General features: G+C 39.1%; 1 protein-coding gene across 12 annotated transcripts in view; it reads right to left on the bottom strand.

The window, feature by feature from the left end:
- The window catches only part of CASK (calcium/calmodulin dependent serine protein kinase), a 359502-nt gene that overhangs the window by 178000 nt on the left and 164509 nt on the right, over window positions 1-16993 (bottom strand). For all 12 annotated transcript variants that reach the window (XM_073901909.1, XM_073901907.1, XM_073901913.1 and 9 more), the window contains exons 4-5: window positions 10718-10795; window positions 6124-6196 (exon numbers count right to left, since the gene is read on the bottom strand). In XM_073901909.1, the coding sequence (XP_073758010.1) occupies window positions 6124-6196; window positions 10718-10795 (151 nt within the window). The remainder of the gene's footprint in view (window positions 1-6123; window positions 6197-10717; window positions 10796-16993) is intronic.

Raw genomic sequence — 16993 nt, 5'->3', positions numbered from 1 at the left:
TTAACCCCCTTCACCTATTTCACCCATTCCCTCGCTCCCCTGCCCTCTGGTAACCACTTGAGAAAAACAATGTTTTTAATGCGTGGGTTACAGTCAAACACAATTCCAGAAGCCCCAAATTTTGGCTCGTTGGCCAACAAACAAGATTATATCTTCCGTACAGAAAAGAGGCACGACAAATGTTTGTTTTCCCTTTTCTCCTTTCCATATACACACTCTCATTAAGGTGGCTTTCAAACTACTAATTAGGAACACAACCATTGAGACTAGACAAGCACACTTACGGTTAGACTACTCAAGCTGGAAGAGCTTCTACTTCCTGGGTGGAAGAGGAAGATGTCAATCTCCTTTATTTGGTAAGGACTCTCCCAGCCTATCCCTGGCCTTGCAGGCTGCAGGGTGGGGGTTGTTGGGAACAAATGTGGGAAGACAAGCTGAAAGGAAATCTGGCTCAGCAAACCACAAAAGCAGCACAGAGGGATGCTGGTAATTTGCTAAGCATTTCAACCCTGCAGTCTAATGCCATGGACCTTCCTCTGACTGCCCCCAAATTCAAACTGAATTGATATCGGTGGGAAGAGTTACGACAGCTAGAAAGGTTTTATGCCTGACAGGAGAAAATGCTTTGGCCATTATCATACATGTTTGCTGCCCTGGCTCAGAAGGAGAGCATCAGCGAAAGAATTCACATCTAATAAGCAAAAGACACAGGCATTCCTATTTTTTTTTTTTAAAGTAATCTCTACTCCCAACATGGGGCTTGAACTCATGACCCCAAGATCAAGAGCTGCATGCTCCCCTGAGCCAGCCCGGCGCCCCTCATTCTTTCCTCTCTAAATCAAGGAGTTGATTTTTTTGGAAGGGTGGGGTGGGAGAAGAGAAGCATAGCAGTTAGAAACACAAGATAAATTTAAGATCTTATAATTCATGAGATTTTTCTAAGTACAATTATTAAAACCCCACATTCAAGCTGAACATGTGCATTATGTTCAACCTTGCAAAAGTAATGCAGAAGATGAATCAGTGTGCCTTATAATAAAGAATAAAAAAAAGTGTTTTCATTTTCATGAGAATTTCAATTTCTTTGTACAACATGAGGGACTTCTTGGAAGTTGGGGTAAGAGACGTAGAAGAAATGTCAGCAACCAAGAGCAATAGGGGAAGAAATACTGTACGAAATCCATAATGCCATGGCAACTAGTGTGATGTGATGAACACCTGTTTATAAAGTCAGGTGAAAGGGGAACTGAGAACAGAAGGGGGCCAAAGAGCAGCCAGGCGTGTTCACCAGTTAGGAGGAAAACCATTTCAAGGAAGCGCATGCAGAAATGCTTGGGTGGAGGCTTCTGGCTGAGTGTCTATGACTGTCTGGCTATGGGGTTTTACACAGTTCTGAGAACTAAACACCGAGCCCGAGCCCCCAAACCTCCTGGGCACAGGTCCCACTCGGAACAGAAAGTGACTGTGCGCATGGCCATTTGCATTTAGAGAAGCGGTGTAACTTCAACTTCAGCTATTAAAATTGGATGTCAGTAGGTCAGAGCCACAGAAAGGTCTAAGAATGCTTCGTCTCTCCACGCCCAGGTGATGCAATGTAAAGCTGTCTCCAGGAGTTGGGGGAGACAAGAAAAACCCACTGACTCTTAATGCTTAATAGCGCCAATGAAGGCAGGCAATGAGCCAGGCTCTGCATTTACCTTGGCAAATGTACTATTTCTTTCTAGAGTTCTTTTAATTTCAGGGCGAGAGGAAGAAAAGAGAATGATGTGAAACATAATGAAAGTTTTCACATCCTCTCACAAGAAAAAGGAATAAAAGGGAAGGGGGGGGAAGAAATGAGCATGCATGCCTTAATTAATGCCTGTGGGGAGGTGCAGTGGGAAAAATGTAGTATTCTACAGTGGGTCTTAACCAGGGGCGACTTTTGTGCCCCCGGGGACATTTGGCAATGACTGGAGACATTTGATTGTCACAGCTAGGGGGAAATACTACTGATATGCACTGAGTTGAGGCAATAATACACAGGCCAGCCTCCCACAACAAAGTACCTGACCCAAAATGTCGCTAGTGTGGGACATTTTGGAGTTGGGAGAAACCTGTACTAATGAAGATATGCTTCCCTGAATTTCAAAGGTTTACACAATTGCCTCTTATGCAATTTATGCTTCTTCAAAGCAAGTTCCCACTGCAGGTCATGAGGTACCATATACTCAAACCAAACATTTTTAGACTCAATTATAATGATTTCAAAAAGAAATGCCTATCAGGTTAAGAAAAAAGTATTACTAATCAATAAAATGCCAGGATCTTTGGAAAAATCTAATGCTTTGGGATCGGTGCCAAGGATTCTGAGAGAGAAAGAAAGGGAGAGAATATGAGAATATTCTTGGCAAGATGAAACAGATGATTAAGTAATCTAAATTCTTCTAAAATGAATAAAACAGGGCAATGCTCTTGTATTTTCTTTAAGTGAAAAGGAAGAAAACTTTGACAAAAACAAACTACAGAAACCAAAACCTATACAGAAATCTACACGCAGGCCAGTCACTGAACATAGGTTATCTGAACATGAAGAAAAGCTAAAAGGCTGCTTTATTAGCAAACATTAACAACATGTCAAATAGAAATTTGAAATTATTAGCCATGTGAGATGTACCGTCATTAAAGTTTTATAATGACCACAACGTTGGAGAACTCCTGTGACAAGGTCCTGAATAAAACAACTTGGGGTTACCTGAGTTACTAAAGTTATATTAGCAAATCCTGTTGACATAACCTTCAGAATATATCTGGAATCTACGGTTTTACTCCCTCCACTGCTACCACTCTAAGTCCAGCCAGGCAGGACCATCTCCTGTTTCCCTGCTTCCACCTGTGAGCCCCTGGTTCACAGTCTGTTCAAAACCCTCCAGGGAATCCTCATTTCTCTCAGAGTAGAAGTCAAAGGCCCTCCCCTCCTTTCCTCTCTAACCTCATCTATCTATCTACTCTCCTCATGGCTCAATTCACCCCAGGAACACTGGCCTCCTTGTTATTCTGCAAATAGGTCTGTTATGCTCCTGCTTTAGTGCCTTTGCACCGGCTGTTCCTTTTACCTGGAACGCTCTTCCTTTGGATATCAGTCAGCCCACCTTCTCTCCTCCTGTGAGTCCTTGCTCAGGTGTCATCTTCTGAATGTGGCCTGCTCTGACCACCCTGCTTAAAACTGCAACCCCTTCTCTAAGCAGTCCCTATCCCGTAGGCCGCTCTGTTTCACCTGCAGTCCCTTTCACCTCCTATCCTACTATATAGTTGACTTATTTATGCTCTTGGTTAGGGCTGGTCTCCCTGAACTAGAAAGTCAGTTTGCTCCATGGGGGCAGTGATTCTGTCTGTTTTGTTCATTGACAGAGCTCTGGTTCTTAAAATAGTGCCCCCCACACAGGAAGCACTCGATGCATAGTTTTGGATGAATGTCTTAAGAAAAATCTACCCAAAATCAAAATTACTGATTAGCTAAATGTGAGTATTCCATTTACCCATACAAAACATACAGATTTCAGGCACTGAAATATAACGAATGTTAAACATTAATGTGTGCTCTGTGTTGAGTCCACTTGCCAACTGGGTGATGGTACTTCGTCGGGACGTTTCTTCTTACCTGCAGTTTGAGAATTACTTCTATCTTCCCTTCCTCAACACATTTCTGGGTGTTTCCTCAAAATTATTTGGTATGTGCCTTAGGGATAAGAAACTAATAAAATCCAATGCAAAACTAATTTTGAGCCTTTCCTTGAAATGCCCTCTTGTCTTCATGTAACTTCCCCATGACTCAAGACCAGGCTCAGACATGACCTCCATAAAGTTTCTCTGGCTCGGTCTTTTAATGCTATTTCCCACCCTCTACCTTGGACAAGAATTATTTGTTTTGCTTGTCTGTAAAGACGGCCACAGACAAGTTCTTATCCTTGTGCACATATGTCACACACACCTCCAACGAGAAGGCACAATCTATCTTTCCACCTCTTGAATCCAGGCTAGTCTTGTAACCTGTTGACTAACATAATGCAGAGAACATGACAGTGTCAACTTCTGGCCTAGGCTTCAAGAGGCCTGGCAACTTCCACCTTTGCTTGTTTGGAGCCCTGAGACACCGTCCTGCTGGAGAGGCGGCCCCACGAAGACAGAGAGAGAGGGAAGAAGGAGGGAGGGAGGAACACCCTGAATGAGAGACTACAGAGAGGGCCCAGAAAGCTCCTAGCTGTTCTGGTCACTTCAGCAGACATGCCACAAGAGGGAAGCCTATGTGGGTGCTAGCCATGCTGCCTCAGCCCATAGTCTGTCAAACAGAATCAAGCAATCCCCATCAAGCTTTGCCCAAAACTACAGAACTGTGAGCAAATAAACGGCAGTTGCTGTTTGGAGTCACCAAGTTTAGCTGTGTGTTGATCCGCAGCCGTCGGTAACAGATACACTGCCTCATCCCCCTACTGACACCATCATAATACCTGTAGGGCTCCAAGCACAACATTCTGCATGAAGTAGGCACTCGAATATTTGTTGAATAAATCAATCAGAAGGTAAATGAGAAGCTGAAGCATGACATTCAAATATAACTACTTTGTGATTTTATTTGGTTTGGGATTATCATATCAAATACCATGACTAATCAAAAGCTGACTGTATTATTGAAAGTATTATAGTACAGTATGTTGTCAATCATTATGTATTATATGATATTGATATAATTACTCTTAAAGAACAGAATTCAAAATAAAATTGCCTCTTGAGCAAAAGTGTTTCTAACGCAGTGCTATTATATGAACTAAGAATCTGTTTATATATTTTAAGTTTTCAAAATGTCATTTTTCTCATCTATTTTATAACATATACAAGGAGATATACTTTACACTTTATATATGCATTTTCTTAAATTAATTAAATGCAGAAGAGTAACACAGCCTGCTATCATTGACAATTTCCCTTTAATTTTTCTTACACTTCTTATTCTCTTTGTTTGCATAACTGAAAAATACTTTTATAAAAAAGTGTTAATGTATCCAATGGGTTGTTCAGTGCTGAGTATTGATAATAATAATTTCCTTTTCCTATCAGCACATGTGAAAAGAGTAAGATATTTTACAACTAATGTGTATTGTGTATGTTTCTCCAATGATTTTTTTCATTTGCTATGGTAACATTCCACTAGACTGTTTTGGAATTGCTCATGCTTTATCTCAGCTTATAACCACAAGAATTTTAGTTAAAATTTCCCCAACGTTTTAGACAATTTAACTAAACTCTACTTCATCTTCTTAACCATTAAAATACAGTGAAGAAGCCAGGCCACTGAGAGTATGTTTTGAGGGAAGGAGAGCCCCATGTCTGTAGATGCTGTGTGTTAGAGAGAGGCCAGTAACAAAATACCAGAGAGAGAAAGTGGACACTAGGGCTAAAGAGACCTCAGGGGCTCTTAGCGATTCGGGGCCTTGGAAGGGGCTGGGCATCAGGAGGAAGGCCCACTGGTTTACTTTCTGGCCTACCTCCATGTTCTGGCTGACACCATTATGAGCCAGGGACTGACAGTTCTCATGAACTTGATACTGGGAGCAAATAGGCAGAAAGACTGAATAATAGTAATATGTACATTCCTAAGGGTGCAAAACTGTATTACGTTTTTAATTATGATTTCAGACTATGTTAAAAAAACTATGTGCAAAAAAATGGTGACTATTTATTCTGTATTGCAACACTACGAAAATATAAGTATATGACGAACTTTTACTATATAAACCAAATAACCAATATAAACCAACCCTCTCCCACAATTAACTTAGGATATTGTTTGGTTCTTCCTATTTGTCGGATTTTTTCATTTCTCTCTTACACACATAATGGCAAAAGAGGAATAAAAGAATTTCAGAATACATGTACATTTTAATAAGGAAACTGAAATGATAAAAGTGTTCCTGTTAAGAATGAGTATGACTCTTCAAATATAAAGTAGTTAAATAAATGTTTATTTGGAAGTAAAGTTAACCTTAAGATGCTCTCTATAAGAACATTAAAGAAAAACTTCTGATCATTATCCGTGTCATCAGTTTCTCTTCATAAACATTAAAATTAGTGATAAAAATGACTTACCTTCACATCCCTGTGAATTATGTTATTATCATGACAATAGCGTAGAGCTTCTAGTATCTGTCTCATGTAATGACTGTAGAAAAACAAAAGAAATGTGAAACTGTAATAAAAACTTTTTATTTTTAAAACTTTATATACAGTGGCCCTAGTTTGTAACTCCCACCTTCATATTCACTGCCCATGGACACTTTTCATTTGAGTAGACAAGACTGGTGGATGGCGAGGCTTAATAATGAAAAAGTTGGCAGACCCATGAGTTTATAAGCTTCATGAAGAAATAATGTGTTCTATATTTTCTAAGATAACCCAGTCAAAAGAATTTCATACAGTTCATAAGTAAAATAGCTCCACAAATGAAAAATTCAAGCTGAAAACATGGGGCGGGGGGCAAGGGGGGATGCAAGTCTCCGACCCTCGGTTGACTGTACTTAGTTACCGCGGATTGCTATTAAGTGAACAGTGCTCAGAGGGACACCATGGATTCTGACTAAAGGAGTGGCAGTCTTTTATCTGCCAGCAGAGGCTGGCTCTCTGCCTTATTTCCATTTAGCTTTGAGGACAAACAATAGGAAAGAACCTCTTTATGTGTACAATTTCTTTTTGTGATGTAATCAAGTTTTAGCTGGGGCATCTTTTAACAAAAGCAGAGTTGTTCTGGGCGGAAATCCTAGGAAGTCGGACTCATCATGTGGCCAGCAGGGGGCTGCAGAGGTTCTCCCCGCCCCCCCCCCCCCAACCAGGTCCAGGTGAAAAACACAGGAGGAATCAGCATTTTAAAGAACAGTCCTTAAAAATTGCTAACAGGGTCAACTAGCAACAGGGTGTGACGAGAGTGAGACGTGTATCCAGTATTACTTCAGAGCTTACTTTGACTTCCCTCTGTCTGTTAATTCTCAAGTTCTTCTTCCTCTAATTCTGCTATTTCTCTCTGTTGAGTGTCGTCTTACCCTCTCTTCCCCTCTATTTTATTCCCTTCATCTCTTTCTTGTTTTCCGACGATCCCCCGTCCTTTTTCATTTTCCCCTTTTCCCTCCCAACCAGCCATGACATAGAAATGCAACATATGCAACATTATTTATTGTATAGTATTTATTGAATTTTATCTTTCTAGCTCTTCTACGCCTTACACTTTAAATAAAAATGAAATAATTTACCAGTGCTTTCAAATGCCCTTGTGTGTATCCTTGTGATTCAAAAAAAAAAAAAAAAAAAAATTCCCCACTCCTGCGATACAACTAAGACGCATTTCCATGAAGTTCCCTCTTGGGTACATTACTATCAAAACTCACATGAATGTCCCTCTCCTTGGCATGTGCATTACTTCATGTACTACAATTGATCAGAAGGTTCCATTTCTTAAATGAAAGGTAGGAAAAAAACCCAAATCAACCCCATATGTTGTTCCTATACTTATCATTGTCTCCCCACCCCTAGGCTCTAAAGCAGAGAACTTGGCTCATGCTGTCCTTAGTCGTCGTGTCAATTTTTTCTTACTTTGCAAATGCACACAAAAGGGGCTGTGGTCATATACTCTTTGCCTGGGCCTGCGCAGCCTATAATTAAATTTAAGTTACGGGATCTTAACTTGGCCCTTTCCTGGCTCAAATCAGGCTTTGAAGGCTACGTGGCCCCCTGAAATGGCAGAGACAAATGTGAAAGTGCTTTGTAAACGCTAAACCATGCTACAAAGGGTAAGTTATTATTATTACAATATTATTATTGTTAAGTTTAGTCAAAGGTTTAGGAACAGCCTATTTGTGCATCTAGATATGAACATCAGAATAGTGGGTAAGTTTAAATTAGGTAACGTGGACATAGCTTATACCTACAGTATGGACTGCTTTGGATACATAGTACTAAGACAGCCACTTACATGTCTTTAGCCTGAAGAAAACTCCTATCTCAAAGCCTCATTAAGAAAAAAAACCTCAATGAATGAGCATTTTTAATCTAATTATCAGAGTACTCAATTATTTGACCCAAATATATATGCATACCAGAATCTCTCGAGTGTGTCGGGTGAGGATATAATTTTTTTCTCCCCAGATATTATAGATTTAAAGTGATCTTTCTCCACCCTCCCAGTCATGACTCTGGGAGGCTGTGCCTGGGAACAGTGTGCAAGCAGAACAAAGAGAGGAGCAAAAATCCACCCACACTGCCTAGAATTGCTGCCTAAACTTTAATTAGAAAACTTCATTTTCATGAATCATCATGGTGGCCTATACTTTCAGAGAAACTTTGCAATATATAAGTTTGTCTCTATCTCCTGTAAGGATCAAGAATGAGGACAACTCAGTGGAAGGAAAGAACTGAGGCCTGCAATCCATTCACTTCCTATGGAAGCCTGCATTTCTGGGGTGGTGGAAGAAAAGAGGGGAGGAGATTCTAGGTAAAGAAATTAACACTCTTGCTAGGCAGAAGAGACCTTCTCTGAAATGTTCTTAAGAGATGTCCTGGGCTAAGAATTACCTATGGTAAATAGAATCTAGGATCTTTGAGGTATGGCTGGCTTCCTGGAGTAGGTCATGGAAGCTATACAACTCCTTGAGGCATACAATGGAGACATCTTGCAACTGCAATGCTCCCCTCCGTGTGTGGGATCCCACAAACCTCATGTAGAGACCTCATCTACTCTGGGCCACAGGAGCATTTCTGATGTGGGAAGCTGCCCTTGATAACCCAGACCTCTCTGTTTCAGCTGAGCCTTTTGATTGCCTGTATCCCTGTAATTATTTAGTAAAGCTTGGTATAGGTAAGAAGACCGCTCTGATTTGTAACTGTCTGATTTGATAATCTGATTGTGTATGTTAGCATACTCCACAACTCATCGCCCCTGAAAGAACAGAGGTAATCACTAATTGGGTGTAAGGACTGTATGCAGTTTTATTTTATGCCATGCTTTGCTGCTTCTCTTGAAGCTCAGCTAGTTGGAGAAAAACATTATCAATTTGATTATTTGGTGCCTCGGAGTCTTCTTGCAGTTGATCTCACTAGAATACTGATGCAAGCTAAATTTCCCAACGATGAATCACAGAATCAGAGGAGGAGGAGGGCAGGTTGGAAGTCATCTGGTTGAATGCTCTACAGCCCAAGGAAGGCTCTACATGCCCTTCTTGTATGGTCACTGATCCTCTGCAAAAAGGTACATACCTAATACTACTTTCTGAGGATGCCCCTCCCTGCCTTTTGTCATTTTTTAGGAAGGGCCTTTAATAAATTGTGCCAAATTTCTCTCTCTGCAGTGTTGCCGACTGGTCCTGAGGCTATGCTTTACTGGACCATTCTGGAAAGCTTCTTTCGTTTCACTGTATGGTATCACCTCTACATGTGACTATTCTCCCTATCCTGATGCCCAGGCCAGTGGCACAGACAGGCTCAAAGTTGAGGAAAAGCCATACAGACAAGTGGGGAACAGAGTAAAAGTGGTACTGCTTTAACATCAACCCCAACAGCACATGCACCAAGTACCCAAGCGTTATTGTGGTTCAAAAGGAAAAAAGTCCTCCTTCCTTCCTCAAGCTTCACTGTTCTATAAAAATCAACATCCAGAATTTTTAGTTTTCCCTATTTGATGATGTTGTTGTTGAAAGAGATCAATGTGGGAAAGTTCAAAAGGCAGGTAGCCTCAAATTCTTGAAGAAGTAAATATGAACAAAAATGCACAAGGGTCTGACAGTTTAATTTAGTTGGATAAAGTGGTTTACCACTGTATCATAAGAAAAATCAAGACAGCATTGACTATTTTGGTATTAAAGAATGCTTTTAAATTCTGAAGCACAATACAGAATAAAAATTTTAAATTGTAACACAAAGTCAAAACTAATAGAAAAATGGGATTAAAAAAAAACCCCACTAGAGTTGCGGGTTTGAATCCTTCGACATATTATGGTTGGTGACTGAGGAGACCCCATGTATTAAAAAGGCAACCCACTGAAGTGGGTGTTTATGATACGATTGAATGCCACCAAAGCAGAAAGCTATATTGCTCTAAATCTATAAGCAAGTGGCCTGTGCATGTCTCCTGTAATTTTTCAACTTTACTCCTTATTTTGAGCCATTAGTTCCTTACAACAACTTGACTTAGAACAATGGCCACCATTCGCTTGGGAATCACACACTGGCCTGAAGCAAATATTTTTAGCAGGAAAACTGTGCTTCTACTGTTCTGTGCATTTTGTCAGATTAATTGGCCACATAACAGTTTGCTATCACTAAAAGGCAAATGAAGAACTAATAAGACACATCTGCCCAAAATAAAGATCGAACACACAAAAAAACCCCAAATTTGATTCTTCATAGTTCTTGAGCTATCAAATTCCTCTTTGAACAAAAGTCATCAGAAATGGGAAAGACAGCAGTACTATGTTAAGCTGTAAACCCGTATTAATAGATAAATGCATTGTTCCATATCTTGCATTTCCAGTCGCTACTTCGGTTCCACTAACACACACTAAAACAGACATGGCTCCTTGTAGGCAAGAGTGGCAGTATGCTCATCATCAGTTCAAGAAGGCAGGTCACTTCGTGTCATTTGTCATTTCCTTCTTTTATTTCCACCTTGACCTCTGAGGAGTCCATACGAATGACGTACCTGGCTACAGCTTCACTGTATACAAAACCAGCATCAGCTCGCTTTACGATTTCAAAACACAGATCTGCTCCATCCATACTGTGGAGAAACGTGAAAAAGAATGTTAAGAGGAAATTCCAGGAAGAAAACACTGAAAATGAATACGTTGTAATGAAGTTATTAGTTGGCTTACAGCTAATGATTCTAATAAGTTATTTAAATCTCCTTTCTTTCAACGAAAAATAGACAAATTATAAAGGATGTTATAACCATCTGAACACCGAAAATCTACATGGAAAGAAATACAAAGAACAAGCAAATGGTAGCATCAAATAATGTAAGCTGTAGAAAATTGACCATAAATTTCCTTTAAGTTATCGTAACAAAAAATCTCAGAAAAGGGCAATGCTGGGGGTTGTGAGCATATTTTTGAGTCAAGTTCCAAAATTATCGGTACCTAGTCACGTTGTGTAATATTTTAAGAATCCAACAAGGATTCTAAAATATTTCACTATACTTATCACCGCTAAATGGGAATTCAGGCTATATACTGTTGAGGGGAAAAAAAGTAGCTAAATCATAATTTATTTTTGCTTATACTTCAATTACCAAAGTCAATTGCTACAAACATATTCTAACACCCTGATGTGTTGGTGGCGGAATGGTACTATCTTGCCCCAAACTTAAAAATAGTTCTTTTCTATTTCTCAGCAGATCGGTAAGGCCTCTGTTGTGTCGGCCCCCCCTTGCCTCTTCCACCTATCCTATCTAATGGCTCTTCAAGGATACCTCACTCTCTGTGCAGGCTAGACTTATTACTATTCCCTGAACACACTGTTTCCTTTTTTGTCACATGCTTCTTCGTATATTGCTCTTCATATTCAAAACCTGCCTTAATCCAAGGTCCCATTCCAATCCCACCCTTCCCAGAGAGTCCCCTCAGTGGATTACCAGCCACATTAAGGCTTTCATTTGCTTAAATTCTATAACAACCCTATATGCCCATATCATAGTATTTGGCACTTACACACATTTAGCATTTACATACATATATATGAAACTTTGCCAGATTATATCTATTAATGAAATTATTCAAATACTAATAGTTAGCCAACAACTTCATAATGCTTTCAGGCTTATGAAATGTTTTCAAATCCAGTATTTTACTCATTCACTTATTCAGGAGCTCACACTGCAGTATACCTGCTATAGGTATTACCCTGAAAAGATAGAGACTTCTAGAAGGGAAAGTAGAAAAACTATTCATTACTATTACTATAATTAGTAATTAGGCATTAGTAATAAATCATCATTACTAATATTATTCACCAAGCATCACTGGGAAACATTCCTTGTTATATCTCCATTCTTACAGTCACCCCATGACGTCAGCATCCTTCTCATTCTCAAATAATTTGTCTAAGTAGACAAGTATGTGACAGGGACAGGATTCAAATCTGTATCTATATTCAATGCTCTTCCCATTATCTACAGCTACACCTGCTGGGTGTGCAAGGAGCAAATGCACATATTCAAGCTCAACAGTTCAATAATAGTGTAGAGCCCTAAAGAACGAGTATGTTTTATACTTTCAAAATACTCTCACCCGATACCCAGCAGAAGACTAAGCACACAGTAAATATTAATGAATAATTGACTATTATTTAAAACTTGGTGTGGTTTTAGATAAATGAAAATACTGTCACATTTATACAAGGCTTTACAACATTTGCCTGGTTTCCAATTCACAGCTAATGAACATCTTCCAATGTCAAATAAGATTCTTCTGCATAAAATGATCTTCGTGATGGCTTAGTCTACTCTGAAGAATGGTGGTGACCATTTTCCACCATCAGAAATAAAGCCTGAATGAACATGCTCACACATCTCGTGAACAATCCTGATCACCTGTTAGAGTAAAAGTCCTATAAGCGGAGTTGTACTTGTCTTATATGTCAAGGGGCACATACGATAACACTTCTGATACACTCCTGGTGAAAAGTTAACATAGTATTCCTGCCCCCACTAATTGTGGAAGTGTCCTTTCCTCTCCACCTCACCTCCACTAGGATGACTATTCCTTTTGAATCTTTGCCAGATAGAAGGGGAAAAAAGTCACAATTGCTTTAATTTGCATTTCCTTGATTACCAGAGGGTGAATACTTTTCATTTCTTTGTACTGGGGGGAGGGGAAAAAATCCTATTTTTAAAGCAGGCTGCAGTTTAAGCTGGTTGCTTCATCTAGGAGCACTAAAACACCCCTGACAGTGATGGAATTATAGTTTTTGCTTAGGCGGTTTCCTTTTTAATTGTGAAATGTGAGGATGAGCACTGTTCAGCTCAGATGAGAGAAGAGTTAGGCAAAGGAGAGGTGAACTGATTGTACCACCAAGCAGTAAGAGTCTGGGAGCCCTCCTGAGAGCTGGAGGAAGATTTTTTGGAGGGACCTGTAAGAGGGGAAAAAAGGAGTCTTAGGGGTAGAAGGTAGTCAAGTGGTGAGAGGCCAATGCCTAAAGGAGGAACCAGTCAGTGAGAAACAACTGGAAATTACTTAATGCCCTGTAATATAATTACCAGCATGGATCAGCCCATTTTTTTCCCTGGTCATTCTCTGAAATACTATTTGAAATGATAGTATCTACACATGCCCAGACACACGTAGTTTCAGGTTTCTACTCTTTCCCACTGACCCATCTATTCTTGTATCTAGTACCATACCATTTTTTTTTTACTGTAATAATGTTTTTTTATTTTAATTTTTTTTTTAGGTAACCTCCATGCCCAACACAGGGCTTGAACACATGACCCTGAGATCAAGAGTTGCATGTTCTACTGACTGAGCCAGCCAGGAGTCCCTGTAATAGTGTATTTTAATATTTGGACAAATAAGTCATTTCACTATTATTCTTAGTCAATATTTTCTTATGAATTTTTTCTCCCCGCTGAACTTTAAAATTAGTTTGTCAAATGCTAAACATTTTTAATATTTTGGTGGAGACAGTATTATATTTATATATTAACTTCTAGAAATTAACATTTTTCTCATATTCTCACCTATGAACATGATATACTATTTTCTTTCATGTCTCTAAGTTGCAGTTTTAAGGTTTTCTTCATATTGGCTCCAAATATTGATTACTGGGGTTTTTCCCCTAGGACACTTTTAGTTGCTCTTATAAATGGGATCTTTTTGGCCACTGTACGTTTTTTAATACAATGGTTCATAACCAAGGTACCAAACAAAATCACCTGTATAACTTTTTAAAATATGCAGGCATGTTCTTTGAGGAGCTAGTCTGAAAGTCAGCCATCACTATGAAAAAAATCTTCTATTAAGCTGTTTGATCAGTTATTTCTATCACTGATATTAAAGTAAAAGAGGCAATTCATCAGTTTTAAATTTTATGAGATACGGAGAAACTAAAAATACTATTCACACACATTTTACTCATCACCGAAATTTAAAATATATTCATAATATAATCCGGATATAACAACTTTGAACAAAAAGTTTGATGCCACAAACCTTTGATAATTTTTATTTGATAATTCTTCTAATAACAAGTTTAAGGCTTCTTTTATTGCTTTTCTCTTTCCTTCCCATCTTAAGGTGTTTTAAGCCTTGGGCTGCAAAGCTTCAAAGAGTGTGTTCTAAATCTCCTTGCTTGGTTATATTCCAAGGGAGTAAAATAAGAGGGAGAAGAAACCCTGCTTTAGAAGGGTATGGGGAACGCTTCTATCCTATATGTAGAGAGGTTTACTCTGACTTGTAAAAAGTGGTGGGATCATGAATGATCTTAGCTGTCCCTTCCTTTCGTCTGTCTGAATTTAAAAAATTTTAAACATACACTACTTCTATAATTAAAAAAATCCAAACAAATATGCCCAATAAAATAGATCACAGGTCTAGGGGCACAATGTGTGGCTGGTCGTATGTGGAAGGGATCAGAATATGCCACCCCAAAATATGCTACTTTGGCATAGGATGATTTTGAGCTGAAGGGAACTGAAAAACAGCAGGAACAGGAACAACAGGAAGAACTCTCTCCTCTCCTCCACTCTGCCTAAAAACAGGGTTTAAATGTCCCTTTGTAAAGGTGTTCCCCTCTCACATACTAGGAAGACAACTATTCTGATCTGTATAACAAATTTTACTAAACAACTCTTATTTACCATACATTTCTTAGTCGCCTTCCCACAACTTAGCTCCAACCTGAGACACCCAAACTCCCCCCTCTTCCCTTGTCTAGTCTCTTCATACTTTATTACTCTTTGTTAAAATGATATATTAAGTGTCTGGGTCTAACTACCTTTTTGTGGTTTTCACTTTTTTTCCCTGTGAGGCTGCCCCCCAACCCCACTGGTCCTGCCGTGTACAGACAAAATAAATCTTTTCTCCTGTTAGTCTGGTGTTGGTCAGTTTAATTCACAGACCTAGTCACTTGACCTAAAGAGGGTAAAGGTTTTTTCCTCTTCTACAATGTATTTTCAGTAAAAGCAGAAAAAGAGGGGGCTTGTAGTATGCAGACTCACACTTGATTGTATGAAGAAGTGCTTCTCAACTTAACTGTGGTGAAGGACCAGTTTTTTCCCCCCTCAGGTATGTTATGAATTGGTTCTTTTATAAAATACAAAAGTATATGCTATGATTTCACAGCAATGTCAAATTGCTCTAACAGCTTCTAAATGTTTGCTCTCAATTTCTGTACTTACCTTGGTATAGACTGGTAACAGTTGGTAGATTGGAACCCATCTGCAAACTATTCTTTGAGGAACACTGTAAAGGCCAGACCAAATCTGAATTTTTCTGACCAGCATTTCCTCTGAAGGTGACAAAAACAACTACAGAACTGGATTAAATTAAAAAAATTTTTTTAAAAAGCTCAAAGAATTAACAGTATAGTGAGTGAAAAACTATCTAGTGAGGACGGGGAAAGGTTTTGAGCTCAAAGAGGTGAGCAAGAGCTGCTTCTGCCTTTGGGGTAGGCAGCGGGCCCTGACGAGGAGGCACCCACGAAAGGGGCGGGATGCATATTTGGGGAACTGAAGAATGGGGGAGGTAGACTGACAGGGTGAGATGTCAGATTGATAGGGTCCAACTGCTTTTGCGCTAGGGTGTTCTGAGAGGAGAGACAGAGCTATTCTTTTGGATTACCCCAGAGGAGCCTGTCAAGGGCTAAGGACGTGATAAGACACCCCATGCTCTGCGCTGGGGTGATAAAGAGTAGTATTTTGAAAAGCGGGTTACAGAATATATTCTGGTATGTCTTATTAGTAGCATAGAAAAATCCCAGTGTCTACCATGAAGTGAAAAGCTCCACTTAAAAACGTCAGCAAGGATCAACAAATTATATGTATATATAAAAAGTGACACCACAGATTTGAAAAAGCAAACAGGAATTTCTGAATGAAAAAAATCTAATGCCAAAATTAAGAACTTAAGCAGATTAGGTAGTTGAAGAGAAAAATCAGTGAACCAGAAGATGTAGTCAGATTGAAGCATGGAGAGACAAAACATGGAAAATATGAAAGTGAGGATAAGAAAGGATTAAAGTAAGAAGGGCAGCATCTATTTTTATTGAAGTTTCAAAAGTGAAAAGAAGGGCACCTGGCTGGCTCACTTGGTGGAGCATGTGACTCTGGACCTCTAGGTTGTGAGTTCAAGCCCCACAATGGGTATACAGATTACTGATAGATAAACAGATAGATAAATATATAAAAAAAGTGAAAAGAAAATAGAGCAGAAGCAATACTGAAAGTATAATGTCTGTTAATAACCCAGAAATGGTTAAAGATCTCAATAAACACCAAGCAGTAAAGAAATCCACAGTCACATATCTGCAAAAACTGCGGGAAACCAAAGAAAAATAGAAAACCTCAAAAACAGTGAAAGAAAAGAATGGACTATTAGACTGATGGCTGACTTCTCAATGGCAACAGTGGAAGCCAGAATACAGTAGAAAGGGATCTTAAATCAAATTAGCTGCCAACCTAATAAAATTCTCTTCTCACCAAAAAACCCCTTAAAGAATAAAGGTGAAAAAATTTCTTTCAGATAAGCAAAGAAACCAAGAGAATTTGCCAGCAGCATACCTATCCCTAAGGGAAATACAAAAGAATATTCCTCAGGTAGAAGGAAAAATGAAGTCGAATGAAAACTCCAGAGATGCAGTGAAGCATGAAAAACGGAAAATGTGGTAACTATGTAAGTGAATCTAAATGAACAATGATTATACAAAACAACTATTTTCTCATTCTCTCTTCAGGCAGCGAGACCATATAACAAAATAACTATTC

Source organism: Callorhinus ursinus, unplaced genomic scaffold (assembly GCF_003265705.2).
Source record: "Callorhinus ursinus isolate GAN/ISIS: 27379988/994484 unplaced genomic scaffold, GSC_fseal_2.0 scaffold16, whole genome shotgun sequence".
In the NCBI taxonomy this organism is placed as follows: domain Eukaryota; kingdom Metazoa; phylum Chordata; class Mammalia; order Carnivora; family Otariidae; genus Callorhinus; species Callorhinus ursinus.
The sequence above is the reverse complement of the archived record's forward strand: the minus strand, read 5'-3'. Positions and strand labels throughout refer to the sequence as shown.